The sequence below is a fragment of the Telopea speciosissima genome, chromosome 4, assembly GCF_018873765.1.
Source record: "Telopea speciosissima isolate NSW1024214 ecotype Mountain lineage chromosome 4, Tspe_v1, whole genome shotgun sequence".
NCBI lineage: Eukaryota > Viridiplantae > Streptophyta > Magnoliopsida > Proteales > Proteaceae > Telopea > Telopea speciosissima.
The window spans coordinates 56,213,706-56,241,069 of record NC_057919.1 but is presented as its reverse complement, the minus strand read 5'-3'; the positions used below and the strand labels follow the sequence as shown (position 1 = coordinate 56,241,069).

Genomic DNA, 27,364 nt, shown 5'->3' with positions numbered 1-27,364 from the left:
TCGACAATGTGGATCCTTACCCTCCAAAAGGCTCTATCTGAGGTCATACCTGGGACAAGACCTACACTATACATGTCATTCTTCACAACCTCACCTATGGTCATTTTAGGTCTGCCCCTAGCTCTTTTAGCTCTTTGCCTCCTTCAATTGGAATCAGATCACTCCTCCTTACTGGGGTGTCCCCAGGCCTCCGTTGCACATGGACAAATCACCTCAGACGACATTCTCGGAGCTTGTCACTGATTGGGGCAGCTCCCACATCAGCTTTATAACGTTCACTCCTCACTTTATCCTTCCTAGTTTTGCCGCACATCCATCTTAACATCCTCATCTTTGCAACACATAGTTTCACTATATGGCACATCCATTTTACTATGATATTATTTTTGTCATAGTAAAATAAATCATATAAAACAAGTTCTTTTCTTTTTGTATACAGTTACAGGATTAGGATTTTATGTCTAAGATTTTCATTTTATTTTAAATTTAAAATGAATGTATGAAAATCTAAATTAAATAATAATGAATGCTAAAAATAGAATCTATTAAATCTTTTAGAAAGAGTAGGGGGTGGATGTAGCCAAGTGGATTAAGGTAGTGGCATTTGTGACTCCACCATGCGTAGGTTCAATTCCCGTCATTGGCCCATCTCATCTTCTCCTATTGCTCTCTTTTTTTCTTTTGTAAAGATGAAGAAAGATATTCTATGTTCTCTCCTATTTAGGGTCTTTTTGGTATCATTTTTCATTTTTTCATGTGTTTGGTATCATTTTTGAAACTTGTTTTTATTTAAAATAAATGAAAACACCCCCAAATCATAATAAACTCAAGAGTCTATTATGGATTATGACCAAAAACGTTTTTCCTTCATTTTTTTCGCTCAAGTTTAATGAGCATGTGCTCATAAGGCAGAAGAAGTGAGGGTAATATCGACATTTTGTTTTGATTTAAGAAAAGATTTTAGAAAAGTCCCTCCTCCTCCTCTGTCTGGAAAGCAACTCAGACAGAGGGAAACAATCTGTCTGGGTTGTTGGGCGAGTGAGGCCGAGTGCTGAGGCATTTGGTCTGCGTAGTCTTCGCTTAAATCACTAAACGACATGGCACTGTTATCATAGTACCCCGGCCAAGGGATCGGAACCTGCACCGTTGTCATCACTTGGCATGCCCTGCTTGACACCATTATATCCATGGACAGCGCCGAAGGTGTAGCCCAAATCTCAACCTACAGGATTATACGGCATAGGAGGCATTGCCTGCTCCGCCGAACACCTCACCATCATATAGTTCTCGTATAATGCCATTCTGAACAGTGAACTCCAGACTCCAGAGATCCAACCGGGATAACCGTCTTGGGAGACATCCATCCGGGTCATTAACCCGGATCTCTTGATTGATATAATCTATGCTTTGTAACCAAAACCCTCCTGAAGAAGAGATCTCCAAAATCGTCCGGCTCCGGTTATTGCAGGTGAGGTCGAATTCCGGGTACCCGCAAGTCTCCGACTGCAAATCATTTATCTGGAAAGGGAACCCGATCACTGGTTCAGTTTCGCCACAGGTACAAACCGAGCAGATTTCATCACCTGTGACTGTTACGCTGTGACAGAAGAGGAGGAGGAGGAAGAAGAAGAAGCAGAGAAATTGGGAGAAACCCATTTGGATTTTATGTTTGGTTACTGGTAGCATTAAATTAAAGCTGTCAGTGTTTGAACTTTGAACCTTGAATTCATGAGTCTTTGAATGAGTATTTTGAAGGTTAGGGCCCTAAAGTTTAAGCTAATGGTTGTGACTTATAAGAAAATAATGACCTTTGGGAGGATGGAAATTTCATCTTTGCCAGCCTTAAATTTCTTCACCTACCACTAAAATATATACGGAGCCTAATTTTAATGTTGAGTGACTTGGGTCCATTTGTTCAAAAATATTATAAAAATTATTTACACATAGGTAGTTACCTAACTCATTTTTCATTCTACAATCTATTATGTAGTTACCAAATAGTTTTTATTTTTTGATCAAAATGGTTTTCAGTAATGATTTTTTTTTTTTTAAAATAAGCCAAAAACAAAATGAAAAATGATATCAAAAAGACCATTAGTACGGTGAATTATCTAGATATATCACATGGCTGTGTTTTTTGGCAACATATTCAGGCAGGACTTACATGGCAGTGTTTCTTGGCGATCAATATGAAGGTAGAACTTTATTGACTGGTCATCGTGACCAATATGAAGGCAGAATCTGGCCTTTCATACGACCTGCCTCTATTTGACATGAGATATCTCGAGTGAACTCGGTTTTTCCCAGGGTCGAAACCTGGTCGAGTTCCGAGTTTTAGTTCCTTGTTTGGTGCATCTGATCAGCCTGTGATGGCAGGTTTTTGATGACTGTTCTCTGCCAGCCTCAAAAGTTAGGGAGCAGGTTCTTTTTTTTTTTTTGGGCCTCTAACTTTGAGTACCTTATTCTTATCTGCAAGTTTATATGATCTCGTATGGGTAAACATCTTGTATGCATGGTTTGTTAGATGGTGTGGCTTTTGTGATATTTTGGTGGGACTCCATTCCTTCCACTTCTTAAGAATTCCAGATCTAGAAAAAGGGTAAAACAAAGTAAAAAATAAGAAAAAGACACAGGAGCATATGGATTTGTCTCTGTGGAAAAGTTTGAATTGGTTATTTGTATGATTATGATAGCACTGGCGTTTTCTTTTCCTTGGTGCATGCCTCGACTTTCTTTTTTGGATATTGTAGTATTTTATTAGGAAGCCGATTAGCCACTCTTTGGCTTGTTCATTTCCTTATGTGATGCCTTTTGATGTTCTATTTTAATTGACAAGTTTTCTAGTCTAGGATTGTATGAGTTTTATATCTATGCAAATATTTTCTGGCATTTTTTATTCTATTTCATGTGTTCTTGCTTAATATAACTCAACCTGTTGGATTTTATATGCATTTGTAAGTGATTTAATTTCAATAGTCTCAAACTTTCAATAAAAGAGATTAGGAAATCATGCTTATCTTGTGCTTGTTTCAGCTATGGGCCGTGCCAGACTCCAACTCTTGGATTTTGTGTGCAACGGTACTTGCAAATCACTACCTTTAAGCCAGAGAAATTTTGGTCTTTGCACCCTTACATTATACACAACGGCTATGAACTTCAATTAGAATGGGATCGCAACAAGTTGTTTGATATTGATGTGAGGCCCTCTCTTCTTTGTTATTTTTACCCTGATCTTAGATCAACTTTTTGTCCTCTGAGTAATGCTATTTCCATGTATATGCTTGATCATAGGTTGCTGTGATGTTTCAAAAGTTGGTAGCGGATGATGGCACCCTAGAAGTAACCAATGTATCAACTAAAGAAGAGTACAAAAGTCGTCCTCCTGGTCTTAATACGGTGAATTTGTTGAAGGTCAGTCTGCTTGGGGACTGATACAACATCTTGGCATAGCTTTCCAACAAGTTGTAGGAATTCATTATTTTGCTAAGTCTCTCATGTGCTGATTATTAGTTTCTATTTTAAAATGGTATGCAACTAAGGCTCTCTTTGGCATAGTTTATATTCATATTTATTACCTATTTATAAATAATCAATTATGATAATAGGTTATGAGCTATAAACAATAATCATTTAGTTACTACTAGACATAATAGATTATATAATGAAAAATAGGTTTGGTATGCTTAAGTGAAGAATTTATCATGTATTATGGTGGGGGCTGGATGGGGTTGGAGAGATAGAGGGGGCCAAAAGAGAGGTTTTGTTCTAATTTTTGTTAATTTTACCAATTTACCCTCACTTAAATAGCAATTCTGCACATGTTCATCAATGGTACCCGCATAAACAATCATTAACAGTTTATGATGATAAATCATAAACAACTCTCGAGCTGTTTATGAATTTATGCTTATATTGATTTATTTTAATGAGAAATAGGGATCATAAATCGTATCAAACACATCTATTTATGTTTATGTGTCAGATAAACATAAATTTAAACTATACCAAACAGAGCCTAACTGTTTAGTGTTTATTTTATAAGTTGGTCATCTAGATCCCACCTGGATTTAGAATATTAGCAACTGAATAATGGTTTTGTTCCTCAAAAATAGAAAATAGGGGAAATTTCTCAATCCCCTATACAACAACATAACAACAACAACTCAGCCTTATCCCAACTAAATGGGGTCGGCTGCATGGATCCTTGCCCTCCAATCAAACTTATTATTGAAACTTATATTTAAACTTAATGGGGTGGCCTATACTTGACCTACAGTTATTCAAACTTATTTTCTGATTCCCCTAAAAAAGTAAACTTCCATCTCTCTTTCACCCCTAATAATTCAAAAATCAAAACAAAAGCCCAGCCTTATCCCAACTAAATGGGTCGGGTAGATGGATCCATAGTTGTCAAGGCGACTCAAGGCGGTGGAGGGTTGCCTAAGAGCTTAGGCGGCAAGGCACCCGCCTAGGTGACCAAGTTGCCCAAGTGTATTTTTTATTTCCCCTCTTTTCTAGCATTATTTAGTATGCTACAATATACCTTATATCATCAAAAATCTATTAGGCCACATCAAGTCATAAAAAATCAACATTAATCCACACCATGTCATCAAAATCAACATTAAGTGACATCAAGTCATCAAAAATCAATATTAAGCCACATCAAGTCATCAAAAATAAACATAGAACTAGAAGACAACAGAACTGAAGAAGCAAGGTATTGGAAGTTTGAAACAATCAAAACATACATTTGGTTTATACTGTTCTTGCAATTGGTCATTGTCCTGGTATACCTAGTCTCACATTTAGTTTATATTGTTCTTAGAAAATATGATTTTATCTACAAGTAATTAAACTGCTCTCGATTTAGATAAATGTTCTTGTTCTCTAAGAAGTTTGATTCGTCAAATGATTTATTTTTACATAAGACCTTTTGTATTAGGTAGAGCACAAAACTAGCTTTCCAACAAATCCAAGATTGCTTAAATCTGATTTATATTGAAGTGACTGGTCAAATGATTTATTTTTACATAAGAACTTTTGTATTAGGTAGAGCACAAAACCAGCTTTCCAACAAATCCAAGATTGCTTAAATCTGATTTATATTGAAGGAGTTATGTTTCGGTCAAACCTTATTTGGTGTATGCAAATGCTGTCAAAATCGCTCTGAACGAAAATATTTTTAGATATCAAAACTAATGAATATTTACCACTCTTTTGGTTTTTTACCATATTAAGATATATGGAAATTTTAGATTTGAGAAAAACCCCAACATTAGGAAGCTGAAAATTGCACCTATAGCCAAAAATCCAGTTTTTGTTCTTGAACTGTGGGGTTGGCCTTTTATCCTTTTGGAATTTTATTTTTTAACTATTTTTATTGCATTCAAATAAGGGGTATTAGCTTATTTATGAAAATATCATAAGTAAATGTAAACATTACTTAAATGATATTTGACACAAATAAGGGCCAAACTTGGTTCGATACCACTAAGTCGTTCGATTCCACTAAGGTGTTCGATACCACTAAAGCGACAGTCGCCTAGAACCCACAAAATCCGCTTGGACGCCTAGGTGACGCCTTGACAACTATGCATGGATCCTTGCCCTCCAATCAACTCTATTCGAGGTCATACTTGATACAAGGCCTAAGCTATGCTTGTCTTTCCTCACCACTTCTCCTAGGTTCATGTTAGGTCTGCCACTGGTTCTGTTAGTTCCTTCAATCTGAATAAAATCACTCCTCCGTACTGGGGCATCCAAAGACCTCCATTGAACATGGCCAGGCAACTTCAAATGACTTTCTTGTAGCTTATCATGTATCGGAGCTATTCCTAAATCAACTCTAATATGATCATTCCTTACTTTATCTTCCTAGTTTTGCCACTCATCAATCTCAACATCCTCATCTCCGCTACATTGAGTTATCTATATGATGCTTTTTAACTGTCCTCACCACTAGTAATTCAAAATCCCTAAATTACCTGTGACAATCGGTCCCTCCTGCAGCAACCCCTCTCGCAGCACCCCTTCCGGCAGCCCCCCTCTCGTACCCTCTACATCTTCCTCCCACTCCCGCCCTTGTTGAAAAATTTTCTATTGATTTTCGAACGTTGAAATCTTTGAATTCCTGACAACATGTCCTTCTAAGGTTGCTGGTTTCTCGGCGGAAATCTAGAGCTTGAATTTTTGTCTCTCAGCTTCATCATATCTCAGGTTAGTTGTTGGTGGCTGTGGTTTTCACGTCAGTTTGATATGTGTTAGCATTATTAGGAGTTCTTTTTTCTTTAGTTCAAGCTGGATCTTCTTTCTTTACTTATTTGTATAATCCAGCTTGAGGGGGAGTGTTGGAATATGTAATCCAGAATACCGTGGTGGTATTCTGGTCCTTTTGGGGTAAGTTTATTTATTATGTTATTAGGTACAGTCGGCTATGTGGGTTTTAGTCCCACATCGCCTAGTTTAGTCTCTTTGTATTTTCCCCTCTATTATAAATAGAGGGGCTTACCTATCAATGAAACAACACATTATTTTCTCTCATTCTCTCTTTCTAACCCACGATTCTACCAACATGGTATCAGAGCAGGTCTGATCTAGGTTAGAAACAAAGAAAAACCCCTCTTTTTCTTCAATCGACTTCTTCCTCTTATCTCTCTCTCGATTTCTCCTTCTTCTGGTTTTTAGCCTTTTTTTCTTGTAAGAGGGTAGCACTAATGAGGAAAACCTAAACCAATGATTTAGTTGCTGCCCTCCCACAACCAACCTATCATTGAAGGTGCAACCAATTTTTTTCTCGATTTGCCATTGATCGAGGGGCTGGAGTTCAGGACTTGCGCTATTTTTGCTCGGTTTCTCTTTTCTTGTCGTGAGGAAGATCTCTGATTTCTCTTTCTGAGCTATCGTTCTATTGTTGCTGTCGTTTTCTGGAATCGATTGAAGGTGTTGCTCTCAATTTGAATTTGAAGAACCCATAAATTTGGTTTTGCTGCAATCTATTTGCTGACGACAGTATCGATTTGCCATTACCGCTACTATGATGGTTTTCTGTGTTTTTTTTTCGTGGGAATCATATTGCAGCTGGGCTCACTTTTTATTTGGGTCTGAAAATCTGTTCTACCCATGGTTCCTTTGGTTGTATCAATTGGGGAATTTTTCTGGTTTCGATTACTTCATCATACTCTGTTTCAGATCTGGCTCTTGAGCCACCGCCAGTATCGTTACTTGTTTTTTGTTGATGGGTTTTCCGCCTTGGTGAGGAGTCGGAAGGTTGAAGAATCTGATGATTGATATTTTAAATCGATGCTGATTTGTTGAAGACGATGTCGATGCAATGTCTTTGCTCTTTGTTGCTCAAGTCGATGCTTTTGCCGCCGTCGATTCTTTGAATCCACCTCCTTTCCGCCTCTGGCTGCTGCTGCTATGGTTTTGGTATTAACTGGATCGAAGGATTGGTCAAAGGCTGCATCGATTTTGCCTAGATTTTTGAATCAGTTCTGTCCAGCAACTGGGAGATTGTAGATTGGAGTTTCTACTGGTTCTTCCTTTTTGAAGATCGATCAAGTCTCTTCTTTTGGAAATCACAACTTGGTTCTTTTGAATGGCCATGAAGTTGCTGCTTTGTTCTTCGAATCTCAGGTTTCCTTTTCTGCTGGATTTGCTGGTTCTGTTGAGTTGTAAGGAAGAAGATAGCATCCTTCATCAACGGGTCCTTGGTTACCGCCTCCTCTCTCTGGTTCTCGGTTGCACCGTTGCAATAGCCGTGGTTTTCTTCTCGTTGCGTGAAGGTCTCAAACTCCCTGGTTTTTGCTCCAGATGGTTTCGTGGGGAAGAAGACTTCCTCTACAAATTGGTATAAAACGACAAGTGCTTTGATTCCTTTTCATATTCCTTGTCCTTTGTTTCATTATTTCAGTTTTCCATTTATACCCCTCCTATTAGCACTAAGTCCCCCATGTCCTTATTTTACTTCTCATTCCAAGATTACCCTTTTGCCTTGGGTGATATTTGTAGTTAGATTTCATCTAAATTACAGCTATGCCATCCCTTATTCAACTTTATGCTATTTGCAATTCTGCCATTCCCCTATTTGACTACCCAATTGACCCTTGCAAATTCTGGTTTATTACCAGTTTGCCCTTTGGCTTGGATTGTATTTAAAAATGGATTTCCACCAAATTACAGCCATCCCATCCTTTTTTCCCAACACCGTTCCCTTTCAATAATTCTAATTCCCTTCATATCCCATACTTTTGGTATTTACCCATAACACCTTTGGAAACTTTTGGTAAATTACAATTTTGCCATTCCTTCCTTTTTACTTACCCTTAGTACCTCTTGGAAAATTCTAGAATATTATGTTCTTGCCCTATCTCTTACATCATCTCTGTTATGTCCACGTGTACTACACGTGAGGGGTAGTACACGTGAGGGGGGGATTATGTACAATACACCTGCAGACATTGCAGAATGCAGAACGCAGAATTTGCAAGAACATTGGTGCAGAACATAGAAGATCAGTTTTCTTCACCATTGCCAGTGGGTATCCTTCGTTATTGGGTTGAGTTTGCCGTAAGGGGAGATTGAAGTATTGAAGATATTTGGTTGTTGCCTGTTTGAGGACTTTCGAGTTGGGTTGATACTGATATTTTTTCATTGCTGATTCGGTTTGTTTTTCGCTGCTTCTTGCTCTAGTTATTTCACTTCAAGATTCTAAGTCACTATGACAATGCGAGATTCATCACTGGATAGCTATTGAAGATCGTTGAAAGCTGCCTTTTTTGGAAGACATTCTAGTCCCGGTTTGCTGATCATGTCTATCTAAGTTTTGAAGATCTATTTTTTCAAGTTCTTGGAGATTTATTTGGGAGCTGCATTCATATGTCAAGCTGGATTCTACTACAACTTAGTTTTTTTTTCCATTTTGTTCAAGTTGGGCATTAGTACCTTGTATGCGCCAACTTGAGGGGGAGTGTTAGCATTATTAGGAGTTTTTTTTTTCTTTAGTTCAAGCTGGATCTTCTTTCTTTACTTATTTGTATAATCCAGCTTGAGGGGGAGTGTTGGAATATGTAATCCAGAATACCGTGGGGGTATTCTGGTCCTTTTGGGGTTAGTTTATTTATTATGTTATTAGGTACAGTCAGCTATGTGGGTTTTAGTCCCACATCGCCTAGTTTAGTCTCTTTGTATTTTCCCCTCTATTATTAATAGAGGGGCTTACCTATCAATGAAACACCACATTATTTTCTCTCATTCTCTCTTTCTAACCCACGATTCTACCAACAATATGTGTAGCGTTCTTGTTTTTGTTTTTGTTTTCCGTTTTGGATTCTAGGATTTTTCCTCTTTTTTTTTTTCCCTCTCTTATATCCTTAATTTTGATGGACAGTTTCTCATGAACACTTTTGGAGTAGCTATGATAGTAAGCTCCCTGATCAACTCTTAGTTTAATTTTTTTGCAAGAAAATCACTGTCCTTTGTCCTTCGTTGTCTTCGCGTTGCCTTTGATATTCTAAGATTCAAAAGCTAGGGTCTCTCAGATTAAATTCCAATTTCAACAACAACAACAACTCGGCCTTATCCTAACTAAATTCATGGATCCTTACCATCCAATTAGCTCTAATTGAGGTCATACTTGATACATGGCCTAAGCTATGCATGTCTTTCCTCATCACTTCTCCTAGAGTCATTTTAGGTATGCCCCTAGGTCTTTTAGCTCCTTCAATCTTAATCAAATCACTCCTCCATTCTAGAACATCCAAAGGCCTCCATTGAACATGGCCATGCCACCTCAAATGACTTTCTCGTAGCTTATCAAATATTAGAGCTATTCCCAAATCAGCTCTAATATGATCATTCCTTACTTTATCCTTCCTAGTTTCCCATACATTCACACAACATTCTTGTTTCAGCTTCATTGAGTTTATCTATATGATGGTTCTTAGCTGCTCAACCTTTTGCATGATACATCATAGCTAGTCATATGACTGCCCTATAAAAGTGTCCTTTTAAGTTTTAAAGGAATACGTCGATCACACAACACTCTAGATGCACCTATCCACTTCATCCATCCTAATCTAATTTTCTGTGAAACATCATCCTATATACCACCTTCTTTATTTACGATTGATCCCAAATACCTAAAATAATCACTTTGCGAATCTCGCTCTCATCAATTTTCACCACCTCATTATCCGACCTAGTGTAACTAAAATTACACACCTAATAGTCTGTCGTCGTTCTACTTATCTTAAAAACCTTTTGATTCCAATGTTGATCTCCATAGCTCTAACTTGGTGTGAATCCCTGCTTTCGTCTACAACAACAACAAACACAGCCTTATCCCAACTTAATGGGGTCGGCTCCATGGATCCAAACAAACAGAATAGAGAAAACATAGATATACACAAAAAAATAAAAAATAAAAAGACTGGAGAAAGGGATGGGGAAAGAGATGAGAAAAGACAAAGAAAATGACAAATGGAAGATTGCAAATAAATAGAAAGATGAAAGCTAGTAAGAGGTAAAAGGCATAACCCAACATGTTTAGGATAATCTCAACTAAATGGGGTCTGCGACATGGATCCTTGCCGTCCAATAGACTCTGTCTGAGGTCATACTTGGGACCAGACCTAGACTATGCATGTCCTTCCTTACCACTTCTCCTATAGTCATTTTAGGTCTCCCCTAGCTCTTTTAGCTCTTTCAATCTGAATCATATCACTCCTCCTTATTGGGGCTTCCCTAGGTTTTTGAAGCGACTCTCTCGAAGCTTGTCATTGATTGGTGCAACTCCCAAGTCCACTCTTATATGTTCATTCTGTACTTTATTCTTCCTTGTTTTTCCACACATCCACTGTAACATCCTCATCTCTGCTACACAAAGTTTGTCAATATGATACTTCTTAACTGCCCAACATTCTGCCCCATACATCATGGCCAGGCGAACAACAATCCTATAGAACTTTCCTTTAAGTTTTAGAGGAATACGTCGGTCACACAGCACTCCGGACGCACCTCTCCACTTTATCCAACCCACTTTAATTCTCTGTGAAACATCATCCTCTATGTCACCTTCTTTATTTATGATTGATCCCAAGTATCTGAAATAGTCACTTTGTGGTATCTCTCTTTCCTCAATTCGCACCATCTCAGTATCCATCGAGGTGTGACTAAAATTACACATCATATACTCCGTCTTCGTTCTACTAATCTTAAAACCTCTTGTTTCCAAAGTTGACCTCCACAACTCTAACTTAGAGTTAATCCCTTCTTTTGTCTCATCCACCAAAACAATATCATCAGCAAAGAGCATATACCATGGGACCTCGTCTTGAATGTTTTTGGTTATATTGTCCATGATAAGCGTAAAGAGGTAAGGGCTTAAGGCTGAGCCCTGATGTAACCCAATCGTAATTGGGCCTTGCCCTGACCTCCCACAGATCTCACTCTAGTCACCACACCCTCATACATATCTTTAATGACATCCACATATTTACTTGACACCCCACTCTTCACTAGGACATTTTGGATTATATCTCTAGGGACTCGGTCATAGGCTTTTTCTAAGTCAGTGAATCCCTGCTTTCGTCTCATTCACCAAAATAATATCATCAACAAAAAAACATACAGCAAGGAACCTCATCTTGAATGTCTCTGGTTAAATCATCCATGATAATAAGCATAAACAAATAAAGGCTTAAAGCTGATCCTTGATATAACCCAATGGAAATTGGGAATTCACTACCTTGATCCCCCACAGTTCTTACACTAGTCACCACACCATTATACATATCTTTAATTATTTCCACATATTTACTTGCAACACTTATCTTCTCTCGTTCTTACCAGATTAACTCTCTAGGGACTCTGTCATAAGATTTTTCTAGGTCAATGAAGACTATATGGAGATCCTTCTTGTATTTCATTTACTTAAGATACTATTCATAAATAAACAAATACCCCCTATTTAACTCAGAATTAGACTGGATCCATAAACTTTGAATTTAGAGTTCTGTTGAAGAAAGAAATTAGCACTTTTTTTCCCTCTTAAATACATTAGTTTTAAAGAATACCAAGGAGTTTTTTTTTCTCTACTAGTTTGTGGGTTCTTCTCTTATTTGCTTCGAAGGAGTTAAAGTTGTGATTTTGGTATATTGTTTTTAAATTTAAATTTAAAATAATAATATTTTAGCATTTATCAACAAAATGTAATTTTAGTAATGCATTGTCCTCTTTCCTCTTACTGTCATTTTTGCATTGTCCTTTACTTTCATTTGTGCATGTTCATTACTTACTTTCATTTTTGCATTGTCCATTTCTTCATTTTTATTCTTCATTCCTCTCACTTTCCTTTCCCTTTGTGAGGACCTCATTTTTCTCTACTTTGTTTTTGAAAGGATCCATGTAGCCGGCCCCATTGTTGTTGTTAATGTAATTGTAGTAATGCAGAGCCTTTGAAAACATATTTATATGATATTCATTTACCCAGGTTGCTTCAAGTGCACTTGGCTTTGGACCTCAAACTGCTATGCAACTAGCTGAACGCTTATACACGCAAGGTTTCATCAGGTTTTTCCCCTCTCTCTCAAAGACAGACACAGACACACATGAACACATATGCATTGTATTCATCTATGAACATTATCTTCTTTCTCTACTGCCTTGGCTTCTGTTTGTTGTAGGGCTCATAAGCTAGTATGCCATAGAATTAATACCTTGTTTTTCTAAAAAATTTTCTAGACTTCTGTCTCCAAGTGTTTGTCAATCTTGTCTATGTGTTGAGCATGAGATGCTTGGATTTAATCATAAACTTACTGATTTTGAATGAAATTCTCCAGTTATCCACGTACTGAGAGCACTGCCTATCCTTCCTCATTCGATTTTAAAGGCACTCTTAGAGAACAACAGAAAAATCCAACATGGGGTGAATATGTGGGGATGCTACTGGCCGATGGTTTCCACAAGCCTCGATCAGGAACAGATGCAGGTGATCATCCTCCCATAACACCCATGCGTTCAGCAACTGAGGATATGTTAGGTAATGATGCTTGGAGACTGTACCAGTATATCTGTCAACATTTTATTGGAACTGTGAGTCCTGATTGCAAGTATGAAAGGTATTAACTTCATCTCTATCTTTGCCTATACTGGCATATAGCTTCTTAATGTTTCATGCTGATGGAATTTGTCTTCAAATATATAAACCAAGTTTAATGTCTTAAAGAGATTATGAGTGTTGAGCTACTGTTTATCTATGATTATTCCTTTGTATAAAGAGAAAGGCCGATAGTGATTATGTATCAATTATGCTTTTTGCATTTATGAGCAGTTTGCAATTTCGTGGAGTTGCAGTTTGTGACCTAGAAATAGTTTTAGCATTCTCAAGGCGATAAATGACATTTTATAAAAATATTTAGTTTTGTAACAATTTAAGAACTTGAGAACAGAACTGGTGATGAAGAAGAGAGTTGAGAGAAAGCGAAGAGACCGCTGGAAAGGGGGACAGACTAGAGAAGAAGAACTGATACTAGCAGTCCCCCCAAAGCCTTTAATTATATCTGAAAGATTACATAGCAATAGACTCCTATTTGTAATAGGAATAAAAAATAGAAACTAGTTACAACTCAAATAGACTAACTTAGAGACAACTCCTAAACACAGTAGGACTCCAGGACATCAAGTCAGGATAGAAGGGAAAACTCCGTATATTGTGTTACAATAATTAACACACTCCCCCTCAAGCTGGAGTATACATATATCAAAAGAAGGCTCCAGCTTGGACTAATAAAAATTGATATTAAAAGCAACATGAGTCTTGAATAGCAGTTGTAGATGTGAGTGAGCACTGAGAGAGAGAGAAGCATCGTTTAGGTAGCAATATCAACTCAAGTACACAAATCATCAACAACATCAGTAGATAATAATCGTCGTGTCGAACTAATCCAATCAGCAACGAGAAAAATAATGCAGTAGTGAACGCTAACCGCAATTCACAATATCATATCCGCAACAACAATATCAAAAGCACTTTACAAAGAAGGCCATAAGCAGATATTCATCTTTTCAAAGAAAGATAAAAGTGTAGCATCCAACGGCTACATCACAAGCCCTTCTCAAAAAAGATAGGTAGTAAGTAGTATTCTGCTCAAACAAAGGTAGATATTGAGCCCCAAACAGAGGTCTTAGATAAAAGCTCCAATGACAAATAGGCAATATAGGTTACTGCGAACCAGATGGGCAGTATGGGTTACTGTGGACCAAATAGGCAATATAAGTTACTGCGGACCATACAACTTGTTGTAGACCAAACAAATATGAATTGTTGCTGAATACCATCTTCAGATAAAATTGTTCCGAGGACACGAACCAATAAATAATAAGAATAATCTTCAACTGATGAGTAGATGACACGAGTAATTAAATCTTCAATTGATGACTTGAGCAGATAAGAATAATAATCTTCAATAGCAGATTAGAGAATAATAATCTTCAATCTCCCTAATGTCCTAGATAGAGGATAGGTCTACTAGGAGCCAATAACCAGGGCCTAACTAAAACAGCTGGCCGATTGAGGCAGATGTGATGTATTAGGTCAATTCTAGTGTTAGAGTTAGGGTAATGAAGGAGATTCTTATATGGTTTTAATTGGCAGGTTTAGGGAAAACTAAAAGTGAAGGTTTGAATGAAGTTTGAATGAAGATTTAAAAATCAGAAAATTAGGGTTAGGGTTTCGGGTTTGGGGAAATAAGAAAAGGGATGAAATTAGGGTTTAGGATGGGAATTCAGGGATGGATTTCTGGCTGAGTGTTAGAGGTAGTAAGGGGATGGTTCGGCTGTGATTTGAGTGAATTCTGATGTCTGATTAGGTCCAGGTAGATTTTAGGGTTTTGGGTTTTAACAGAGATGAAGGGGGATTAGGGTTTATGTACTAGGTTGCGTCTGAGGTTAAGGTCGAGTGAGGGGAATGATGTAAAGGGGCTGTGGTTGAAATATGAAAGGATTCTGATGGTGGACTTGGTCTGGACAGATTTAGGAAGGTCTAAGATTTCGGCAGCTTATGGGGGAATGATAATTGCTAGGGTTTTGAAGGAGGGAAAGGGCTGAGAGTTGGATCGAGTGTAAGGTCTAGTGAGGGGATGCTGTGATTGAATTATTGATGAGTTTTGGTGGTTGGTTAAGGCTGTAATTGAATTAGGGTTTAAGGGATTCAAATAAAATAAAAGGGGAATGTTAGGGTAGGCTGTAGAGGATTAGGAGAAGAAGGGTATGAATAAAAACTGTAAAATACTTACTGGAATATACAGGTTCTTCAATGGCAGCAGCTTCGAAGAACTAGAAGAAGGACCTCCCGATCTACAAGATGCAAGGAGTCGATCGGAGTCCACCAATCCCTTCACCTTGATATTACTCACAAGGCAACCTTGATGTTACTCACAAGGCACACTCACGTGGAGGTCAACAGCAGCAGCAAACAAACGAAAATTTTGAAGTCTAAATTGTGGGGGAGCCTCCCACGTTTTCATTAATAAATAATATGGCCTAAGGCCCAATCCCATTACAAATCTAAAAACTCTCCCTCTAAAAATTATGGAGGGATGAGATTAAAACACTTAAAACAAAAGATTCCTAGTCTACCAATTAGAAATAAGCACCTAACAACCAATAAGAATTAATCACTTAAATTGAACCAAAACTGAACTGGTTTCATTTAAACTGAAAAATAAACTAAGTATAGAATGCAGAAAATAAACTAAGGCTAAAATAAAGGTTCCTAGCTATGGCCCTATGATTAGGGTGGCTTCTTCAGATCGAGGATGCTTGGATCTACATCACTCCCCCTCACGTGTAGCATTACACGTGGACAAATAATGGCCACCAATAATCAGCATCTCAAAAGATGAGCATCACAAAAAAGAATGTAATAATCACAAGTAGTGCTGCAACAAGATCCCAATAATCTCCAATTCACCCCTTTGTGCTAGAAATAATCTCCATGCAAGTAAGATCCCAATAAATAATTTCTAATCTTTCCTCACGGTAGCAAATAATTGTCACGCATGTGCCAATCTTCAAAAATTGAAACCCCAAATTGATATGATCGAGACCCACCAAATAATAAAATGGTAAATATATAAGCCCAATGACAACTCTGTAGTTACTTCATGCAATCCTCAAGTAATGCGGAAACCGGATCAAAATACCCAATTGGGTTCGGTTCGGTGTAAACCCACACAATAGGCAATAGCAAGGGTGCATGGCAGAATTGTAAATATTTCAATGTTGGAAAAGGGATGGCATGGCTGTAATTTGGTTGAAATCTACTTTTAAACACAATTTAAGCCAAAGGGCAAACTGGTAATAAACCAGAATTTTCAAGGGGTTAATTTGGTAGTCAAAAAAGGAAATGGACACTAGTGGGATTTGCAAATATTTAATAAGGACAAACTTAGAAGGAAAAATAACTAAAGGGTATGTTGGAATTAAGGGTAAAAAGAGGGGTAATTATGTCAATTCAAATAACTTAATAAAGAAGGATTGGTGACAAGGTAAAGTTGGGGGTAGGACTGTCAGTGGAGGGCCAATAATAGAAATTAAAATAAAAGATAGTAACACCGTGATAAACTTAAGGAGAAACCCATTTGTAAAAGGAATTTGAGAAACAAGGGAAACCAGGGAAAACTTGGCAGCAGAAACCAGGGAAGAAGAGGAACCAGCGGCAGCGGCAACTCATCATGGTGCATGATCTCAACTGTGGATACCTTATCAAGAACAGCAAATCGATCAACCAAGAACTAGCAGCACTTGTCTCCAATCTCCAGCATGAACCAGAGGTGGAACATGGAATCAAACAAAAGTAGAACCTCCAGCGACAAAAGTAGGCCATACAAGATGAAGTCGTATTCTTCGAAACCCCAGCCAATGACCAGATAAACTTGCAAGTCGCAACCAAGAATAGGGCAGGAGGAGGTGGTGATCTGAAACCTGTAACAACCAGCTAACGAGAACAGTGAGGGAGATTTCTTCTTCCTCACGATACAAAAGGGAAAACCTTCGACCCAGAGGCGGAACCTAAAGAAGGACCAGCTATCTGTATCATAACACGAGTAGAACCAGCAGTGCTTCTCGAGTTCTCGGTGAAGGAGGAAAGTAGCAATATGGTGTGTCGCAGGTCTTCTTGGTCTTCTTCTCAGACCCAATGGTACCGCAACAGTAATAGATATCAGCAATAAACTAAAACAGAGATTGAACATCGATGACAGACCTTGTTCAGAAAATTGATAGCAGAACATAGCAGACTCAATCGATCAGCAGTAGAGGTAAGTAAGCAATCGCAGCGAAGCAGAACCAGAACCACATAAGAAAACCTATTTTTTTTCTTAAGACTTGCAGAATGTTTTTTTTTTTTCCCCCTTCTTCTTCCTCTTCTTCATCGCTTTGATACCATGTAACGATTTAAGAACTTGAGAACCAGAACTGGTGAAGAAGAAGAGAGTTGTGAGAAAGAGAAGAGATCGATGGAAAGAGGGACTGACTAGAGAAGAAGAACCGATACTAGCAGTCCCCGCAAAGCCTTTATTTATATCTGAAAGAGTACATATCAATAGACTCCTATTTGTAATAGGAATCAGAAATAGAAACTAGTTACAACTCAAATAGACTAACTTAGAGACAACTCCTAAACCCAATAGCCCCCATATCGTTTTACAATAATTAACAAATTTTTTTTGTTGTGGTCTCTGGGTTGCATTTCCAAATTCCTTCTCGGTGTTGTTATAAATCCTTGGTCTTGGCTATTGCAACCCAAATCCTTACTAGTTGAGGTAGCTCGCACCTTCAAAGACTTTGTTACAGACAATCATGAAAATTTTAGATCCACATTCATTCTTCTTATAAAGGTGATGTACAAGTGTGTACTGAATGCTCACGGTATTCCTGTAGACAAAAAGAAAATCCATGCCAATCACTTTTGAGATTTTAGAGTAGCATTCCATATTTTATTGGTGAAGTTCACTTATCTGCTCCAAAATAGTCTTGACCAGTGTTTCTGAAAACAATAGATCTGTAAATCATTCAGGCCTTATATTTGGTGATCCTGACAATTCAAATATGTATTTGTGTGTGTGTGTGTGTGTTTGTGCGTGTCATGTTTGTTTTCAACACAAAAATGACACAATGCATTTTCCTGTGTGACTTAACAAAACTGGAACTACCACATTGCATGTATTTAGTGTTGATTTATTTTAGTCTGTATCATCATTCAATGAGGATATTGAAACTTCTGTAAGATTCAGATCTTTCATGAAATGATTTTTTCCCTTGCATTATTTTTTTGGTTGCAATTTCTCCCTTCACTTACTGTTCTTTAAATTTAGTTTCAAATTAATTCTGAAATTGATTTCTTGCAAGTATAGTACTATGTTATTGAAATAGTGTGTTACACTTGTATTCGGAGTCGGTTCAATACTGAAGTTGACATATATGAGATAATCAACAGTTGGTTTGCTTGATCGCTTTTACAGTAATTTAATTAGCTTCGTTTTGTAAGAATACATGCCACTCCATGTTTAGTGTTGAATTCCGTGAATACTGGCTTGTCAATGAGACCGTGGCCATGCCTTTATTTATGATCTTAGAATATTACAAATATGGAAGACTTGCTTAACACTCAACTAGCACATTTAACATGTGCATAATGAACCTAGACACTATAGGTACTAGGACGATATTACCCCTGAACCCATATTACAACACTCCCCCTCAAGTTGGAGCATACATATTAGACATGCACAACTTGCTTACAGTAGGCAAAAATAACTTAGTGCAAATTCCTTTGGTAAGGATATCAGCCAGCTGTTCACTAGACTGGACAAACAGAATACAAATAATTCACTGTTCCAAATTCTCCTTGATAAAGTGCCGGCCAATCTCAACATGTTTGGTACGATCATGTTGGACCGGGTTGTGAGCAATGCTGATTGCCGACTTGCTGTCACAGTAGAGCCGCATTGGAAGATCAGTACTCATATCCAAATCTTGAAGAAGTCCCTTAAGCCATAGAAGTTCGCAAATACCCTGTGCCATAGCTCTAAACTCAGCTTCAACAATTGATCGGGCTACAACCGCTTGTTTTTTGCTTCTCCAAGTAGTCAAATTACCTCCAACAAATGTGCAATATCCGGACGTTGACTTCCTGCCATCAGGGCTGCCGGCCCAATCTGCATCTGTGTAGGCTTCTATCCGGAGATGGTTATGCAGAGAATACAAGACTCCTTTTCTAGGAGATGAATTGAAGTAGCGAAGTATTCTGTATGCTGCCTCCAAGTGAGAGGAGTGGGGATCATGCATGTATTGACTTACAACACTCACAACAAATGTGATATCTGGTCGGGTATGTGAGAGGTATATCAATCGGCCAACTAACCTCTAATAGCTACCCTTATCCACTGGATCACCTTCCTTACTCTTCAAGTGTGTGTTGGACTCAAGAGGGGTATCTGCTGGTTTATACCCAAGCATCCCTGTTTCACTCAACAAATCCAAGGTATATTTTTCTCGGAGAGAGAGATATGCCCTTGGCTGAATAGGCAACCTCAATCCCCAAGAAGTACCTTAACCTGCCCAAATCTTTGACTTCAAATTCGGTGCCCAAATAAGCCTTTAGTTTCTGGATTTCCTGGGCATCATTGCCCATGATTACTATGTCATCAATGTAGACAATCAACATTGTCACTTGCTGTCCCATTCTTTTAACAAAGAAAGTATGGTCAGGATTGCTTTGTTTATACCCATAAGTAATCATAGCCTTATGGAACTGGCCAAACAAACCCCTTGGTGATTGTTTTAAACCATACAAAGCTTTCTTCAATATGCATACCTTTCCCTGTGTCTTTGAGGAAGTAAAACCAGGAGGTGTCTCCATGTAAACATCTTCTTCCAGGTCTCCATGTAGGAAGGCATTCTTCACATCAAGTTGTTGGAGTTCCCAACCTTTATTTGCAGCACAAGAGATGATAACTCATACAACATTCATCTTTGCTACAGGGGCAAAGGTCTCTTGATAGTCGATCCTTGGGTTTGAGTAAACCCTTTGGCAATTAATCTTGCTTTGTATTTTTCCACTGAGCCATCAGCTTTGTGCTTCACAACAAAGACCCATTTACAACCAACGGGTTTCTTCCCTAGGGGAGGACTCACCAAATCCCAAGTATGGTTCTTCTCAAGGGCAAGCATTTCTTCGTTCATTGTATCTTCCATTTCTGTTCAGCTATTGCTTCTTGCCAATTGTTAGGGATGGAAACAGAGGATAAAGAAGATACGAAGGCACGAAAAGCAGGGGTGAGAGAGTTGTATGATACAAAGTTGGAAATAGGATGTTGTGTATAACTCCTCTTTGGTTTTCAAAAAACAATAGGTAAATCAAGACTAGGATCAGGAGGAAGCTTACCAGAAATATGACTACGAGCAGGACTGGCAGGAACAGATGCCGATTGAGTAGGAGCAGTGGTGGTGGTCTCTTTGTACCGAGGGCCATGCAAAGGAAAAGCAGTAGTTCCCTGAGAGTAGGTCTATATATTGTTCTCCCCCTGGATCGGTTGTTGCTCAATCTGCAGTTCTTGTTCCTGACTTGTAACTCCATCTTCTAATTCAACATAGACATCCTCTATTGTAGGAACCTCAATATCTAGAGGAGTGATCAACGGGACCTCTTCACCACATAAATGCCCCCTGTAGAGGTGCCGGTTGGTTAAAGTAAGCTTTAGATTCGCGGAACACCACATCCATAGTGACAAACACCTTCCAGGTAGGAGGATGATAGCACTTATACCCCTTCTGGGTAGCAGAGTAACCAAGAAAAACACACCGTAGTCCTTTAGGGTCAAACTTGCCGTGCATGGTGATTTCTGGCAAATGCGACATAGCCAAAGACCTTGGGAGGAACCACAAAAGTGGATTTCCCAAACAAAGTATCCAAAGGGCAGCGGCCATCTAAAACTCTGGAAGGAAGCCGATTGATAAGATAAGAAGCTGTAAGAATAGCATCACCCCAAAAACGAACCGGAACAGCCATAGTAAACATAAGAGAATGTGCAACCTCCAAAAGATGTCGGTTCTTGCGTTCAGCCATAGTACTATATCTCGCGATATATCGGTATCTCGGGCCTACCGAGATATCCGAAATATCCGAAATATCGCGAAATATGATCGAAATATTGCATTTTTTCTGCAATATTTCGGGGGTCCATCTCGGGGGGTATTTGGCCATATCTAGGCCTGAAACTTCATGGACAGCCTTATTTAAGCTTAATAAACACATTTAAACCATAAAATTGTAAAAATGTGAATTCAAATTGGTGTTTTGGGCTTGTACCCTTGATTGACATACGGTCGCCGACCCTAATGTATAAATAGTTAAATACACATAGATTAGGCAGTTAATATTTAATAATAGTATTTAACTTCATCACATATCAAGTTAAAGCCAATACACATTGATGAGTACCATGATTCTCATAAACTCCATAATATTCAATAACTCGCTTAAAGCCTTAAAGGCAATACACTAAGTGTCAAAGTTAGTAAGTCACAAGACTTGCAACTCGCAAGTCACAACTCACAAGTTCATAGATCAATGAAATCACAACTTAAGTTACAAATTACAAGTGCTAAACTGCTAATAGTAGTTGTTGTGCCTCCCTGGATCAATCCCACTCATGCCTCGCTGGAGTCGACGTCCATTGCTCTCTGTTTGAAGGACATATGTGGACCACGGTATAGAATCGGAGAAGAAACGAGTGTAGTCATCCACAAGTGTCACGTAAATGGAATCATCAACATACTGTAGGTAACCTATCCTAGGATATAAACTAGGGTTACCAATCGATCCAGTCCGTGAAGAAGATGATCCACTATGATATGATGTTGGCGCCGGCGCAAGAGGCGATGGCATTAGCTGCATGTATGGCTGGTGAGGTTGGTAGCTAGGTCCGCTAGGGTATGCAAAGATGTTATCTACAAAAGATGATCCAGTATGTCCCTGGGACTGGGATTGGTAGTTATAGTCCCCTACCCCACTAAACTGCCCATATGATGATGATCCATATCCATATCCACCGTAAGGTTGTGATGCACCATAATCCGATGCCAATGGAGTGGTATGTGCATCAAAAGATGGGGCACGCCAATGTCCAGTCGGTCCTCCCTCCCTATCACCCATACTCAAACCACCAATAGAGCTAGATAGGTTATCAATGTCCATGTGATCAGGTTGCAACTGTGTTTGTCGACCCCTACGCATCCTGTTGTATGTATGTAGGGGGCCTCTCGAGGGTGGGGGTGCGGGGGCACGTGCTCTGTGGTCCGTATCTTGTGTGGCATGATCAAACTGTGTCTCTCCAGTGAATCGGAGTGGCTCTACAGGTGCCGTATCCTGGGCCTCCTGGCCTACCACATAACGCTCTCGTATGCCGTCAAATTCTTCACCAACATCACCACCACCAACATCACCACCACCAGCATTACCACCACCAGCATCACCATCATCACCATCATCATCATTTGAGGACTTAGACCAGTCTTCATCATCAGCAACATTGCCACCAATGTGCTTGAACAATGGCTAGAGTGTTGGATGAGAGCTTGGAAGAGTGGAAGAATAGGCAAAAGACTGAAATTCCTTAGCAAATGCAGCTCTCGGTCGAAATATGGAGCGAAATCTACGAAATATTGTATTAAAGCCCCCCTTCACGTGACACTTTAAGCCAAACTACCATATTTCGTCGATATCTCGTGAGATATCGAGATATCGTCGATATCTCACGATATCTCACGAGATATCGACGAAATATGGTATTTTTCATTTCGACCTGATTTCGCATCTCGGTAAGCTCGAGATATACAAAATTAAGCGATATTTCGAAATATCGCGAGATTTTGAACCATGCGTTCAGCCACTCCATTTTGAGCCGGAGTGTCAATACATGAAGTCTGATGTATGATTCCATGGCTGTCCAAGTATGAGCGAAAGACACCATCCATATATTTTTTCCCATTATCTGAACGGAGAATCTTCACTTTGGCATCGAACTATGTTTGGACCATTTTATGGAAAAGAGTAAAACACATGAAGACATCACTTTTGCTATGCATCAAGTACACCCAAGTTGTCCAGCTAAAACAGTCAATAAAATTGACAAACCATCAAAACCCAGAGGTAGAAACTCATCGGGCAGGGCCCTACACATCAGAATGTCTCAAACCAAAAGGACTTAAGCTTCGATTATCAGAAATAGGAAAACTACTTTGAGTTTGCTTTGCCAAAGTGCAAGCATCACAAGAAAAATTATGTTTATTACATCTTTTCACTAAACTAGGAAATAAACCAGATAAAACACCAATCGATGGATGACCCAAACGCCGATGCCAGTTATTCAATTCAAAAAGTGCAGAATCAAAATCAGAACACACAGGCTGAGATGTCAAAGCTGCCCATGAACTATCAAGGACGTACAGACCACCAACCACGTTATCACATGCAATCGTACTATTCATTGCCGAGTCTTGAAGCAAACAATGTTTGGGGAAGAAAGTTACTTTGCAGTTTAAATCCTTGGTTAGGCTACCAATGGAAAGCAAATTAGTAGTAAATTGGGGACATGCAATACAGAGGAAAGACTAAGAGAGTAAGTGCACTGCACAGATCCCTTTCCTGAGATAGGAGAAAGAGACCCATCAACAACACGAACCTTATTATGACCAGATAAAGGAAAATATTTGGAAAAAAAGGATGAGGAACCTTTCATATGGTTGGTTGCCCCTGAGTCAATTACCCAGGAATCGGGCATGACCGAGGTATAGTTCCCACCAAATGAAATACTTGTGGAAGAGGGTGTAATGGGATGGGTAGGCAGAGACAGAGCCAAGGCAGCCATGGAAGGAGAGACAGATATCGAAGAAGATGTGTCCAAGCGATTCACTGTATCCCGTAGATTTTGCAAATCAGCTTGAAGTTGGGAAATTGATTGGTCAGGCTGTTCTTCAGTAGCTGCCTGATGAGCACGGGTTTTACTGGGCCGATTGGAACCACCCTTCCCTCTCCCGCGAGTTTCAGCAGGGCGACCATGAAGCTTCCAACAGCGGTCTTTGGTATGCCATTCCTTCCCACAGTGATCACATTTAATGGGAGGGCGATCACTAGATGTTCGGTCAGTCTAGCAGAATGGGAAGAATTTCCACGGGAAGACTGGGAACCAGAAATAAGGGCCGATAGTTCCTGAGTAACAGGATGAACCATGGCTGTACACCGGCTGTCCTCAGCCGAAAGAATCGCATAGGCCTGTTCAAGAGTTGGGAGGGGATCCCTAATATAGTCCTAGATAGGTAGGAGACCTCCTAGGAGCCAGGTAAATCAGAGTTTTTAACTATGCTGGCCGAATGGGACAGAATAGATAAACTAGGGCAGAATTAGGGTTAGGGTTAGGATTTTGAGCTAGGGTTTTATTTGCTAATGATGTGCAGGTTTTTAGGAGTCTATTAATGTAATTTTGGTTTGGTTTGGATGAAGTTGGAAATCTAGGGTTTCGGGTTAGAGGCCTTGTAAAAATTGGGTGTTTTTACTTTTTAGAATCTAGGGTTTAGAGATGGAATTTGGGGAAAGTGAGCTGGTCGAGTGTTAATGGCAGTATGGGGAGTAAGATGGAAATAAAAAGATAAGATTTTGATGGGTGGTTAGGTCTAAGTTGAAGTTAGGGCTATAGGGCTTAATTAGGGTTAAAGGGATTATAAGGCTGCAATGGAGAATCGAAATTAGGGTTGTTGTCGAGTAAAGTATGAAGGCTGTGGATGAAGTTTAATGATGATTGATGGAGGGAATAGGCTAAACAGTGTTTAAGTGAAGTTAGGGTTAGGGGGAATCGATGGGATAGGTTAGGGCTAGGTTGGAGGATTAGAGGAAGAAGGGAATTGCAGGAATTTAAATAAACTTACTGGACTTGAAGATCTGCAGTAGCAGCAACTTGAAGAAACTTGAAGAAGAACCTCCCGATCATGAACAGATGCAAGGAGTCACTGGAATCCACCCGCCCTTCACCTTGATATTACTCACAAGATTCACTCAACAGAGCAGAGCAACAGCTATGGCAGCAAGCAAAAATTTTTTCATTAATCAAATTCGTGTGTTCCATGCTGGCCTCCCTTACAAACTTATATAGAAGACTAAAAAATAGACTTAGACACTAAAAAGGAAAGGCCTAACCCAATCCTTAGCCTATTAGCTAACTTAAACTGATTAGGAAACTGAAATAGACTCAAAATACAGTCCTAATCCAGCCCAACTAAACAACTAAAAGAAAAACTAATAAAATCACTTAAATTGAACCACTGGTTCAAACCAGCTTTAGACCGGTTCAATTTAAAACATTAAAAACATGAAAATAAACTAAGTATAGGGCTAATCCCGTATGCAACTCATGTACCCCAACTTTAGGCCCATAAGAGTGGCCTATTACATAAAAAACCCTTGGGATCAAAGGCCCAACATATATATATCCCAACCCTAGACTTATTTCTAAAGAAATAAGCCTATTTCAATGATGAATCTGCATCAATCCCGATTCAAAATGTTGGCCCGTATATGATCAAATTCAATATTCAGGTCGGCCAAGAAATCAAAGACTCTTAAACCATCCTCCCACTTGCGGTAGGCCGTGGCATCAACATCAGTGGTTGCAGTGAAGGTGCCCAGAAAATCTAACTGCTGCCACATGGTACACATGATATTGTAATACTAAGAAAGGGACAATTCCAACTGTTTGGTGGAATGAATCTTCTGTCGCAGTTCGTAACATTGGGCGGCATTCCCAACCTGAGAATAAGTGTCCTTGGTGGTCTTCCAAATTTTTGCAGCCAAATCAAGAAGGAGATAGCGCCTGGCAAGGTCTTGATCCATGGAATTAACCAAATAGGACATAACCAGGAAGTTGAAATTTGTCCATCGATTTTGTGCAGTACCAGTCTCAACAAGCCTAACTTGAGTTCCCGTGATGTATCTAGAAAGACCACAGGAGCCAATCCCAAACAAGCAAGCGAGATCATAAAAGATAATTGTTGCCATTCAACTTGATAGGATTAAGCGAAAGCGGAATAAAGTCGCGTTGCGATGAACCATCAAAATCAGAGGAAGCAGAAGAGATCTCGGAAGGGTCAAGCATGGTGGCTGGTAGAAAAAATACTCAGAAATAAACCCCCCCAAAAAAATAGAACATATGGAGGAAAGGTAAAAAACCCTTGGTGGGAGTTAACTCACCACCAAGGGGGTTTAGAAAAATGGCAGCAAGGTAGAAGCCTCTCTCGCGAGAGAAAAAGGAGGTGAGAGGCCTGCGGGGCTGGTGGGAGGTGGCGGAAAAGGTAGAAGAGGGCTGTGGGGCCTGGCGGAGGTGGCGGTAAGTGGTGGAGGGTCTGGCGGGACCTGGTGGAGGAGGCAGAAGGTGGTGGAGGCCTTGGCGGAGGCTGGTGGAGGTGGTGCTAGGTGGTGGAGGGGCTGGCGGTGCTCTTCCTTACGGTAGAATCTTGAACCGAGAAAGAAAGAAAGAAAAAAAGGAAAAATTAATTCCCATATTCCCGGAATATTTTTGGTTCTAATGCCATGTTGAATTGCGTGAATACTGGCTTGTCAATGAGACAGTGGCCATGCCTTTATTTATAATCTTAGGATATTACAAATATGGAAGACTTGCTTAACTCTCAACTAGCACATTTAACATGTGCATAATGAACCAAGACACTATAGGTACAAGGACGATATTACCCCTGAACCCATATTACAACATTTACATATAATGTCTGTTGTACCAAGTGTTTGACTATTTGGACTGAAGTTTGTTAGGTTCAGTTGACAAATAAAACTTTTGTTGGTTGAACCGTGGGTTAGAGAGAGGGAAGAAAAAGAATAGAATTGCTTGTATTAATGAGAGAAAGGCCCCTCTATTATAAATAGAGGGGAAGTTACAAATAATAGAAGCTAGGCGATGTGTGACTAAAACCCACATAGCCGACATAAGCTAATAACACTTAATAATATAAAAATAGCCCCAAAAGGACCAGAATACCCCCACGGTATTCTGGTGTACATTATTCTAACACTCCCCCTCACGCTGGATTATACAAATATGAAAGGAAGATCCAGCGCGGGCTAAAGAAAAAAAACTCTACTAAAGAAAAACTCTCTCCATAACAATGCTAACACTCCCCCTCAAGTTGGCGCATACATGGTACTAATGCCCAACTTGAATGAAAAATGGGAAAAATAGGTTGTAGCAGAATCCAGCTCCAAAAGGAATGCAGCTCCCAAATAGACCTTCAAACT

At 39.2% G+C, this 27,364-nt stretch overlaps 1 protein-coding gene across 1 annotated transcript in view; it reads left to right on the top strand.

The window, feature by feature from the left end:
• LOC122658766 (DNA topoisomerase 3-beta) overlaps positions 1-27,364 on the top strand; it is a 94,728-nt gene that overhangs the window by 38,854 nt on the left and 28,510 nt on the right. The window contains exons 5-8 of the mRNA XM_043853872.1: positions 3,034-3,196; positions 3,292-3,411; positions 12,494-12,573; positions 12,843-13,121. Coding sequence (XP_043709807.1) covers positions 3,034-3,196; positions 3,292-3,411; positions 12,494-12,573; positions 12,843-13,121 — 642 coding nt within the window. The remainder of the gene's footprint in view (positions 1-3,033; positions 3,197-3,291; positions 3,412-12,493; positions 12,574-12,842; positions 13,122-27,364) is intronic.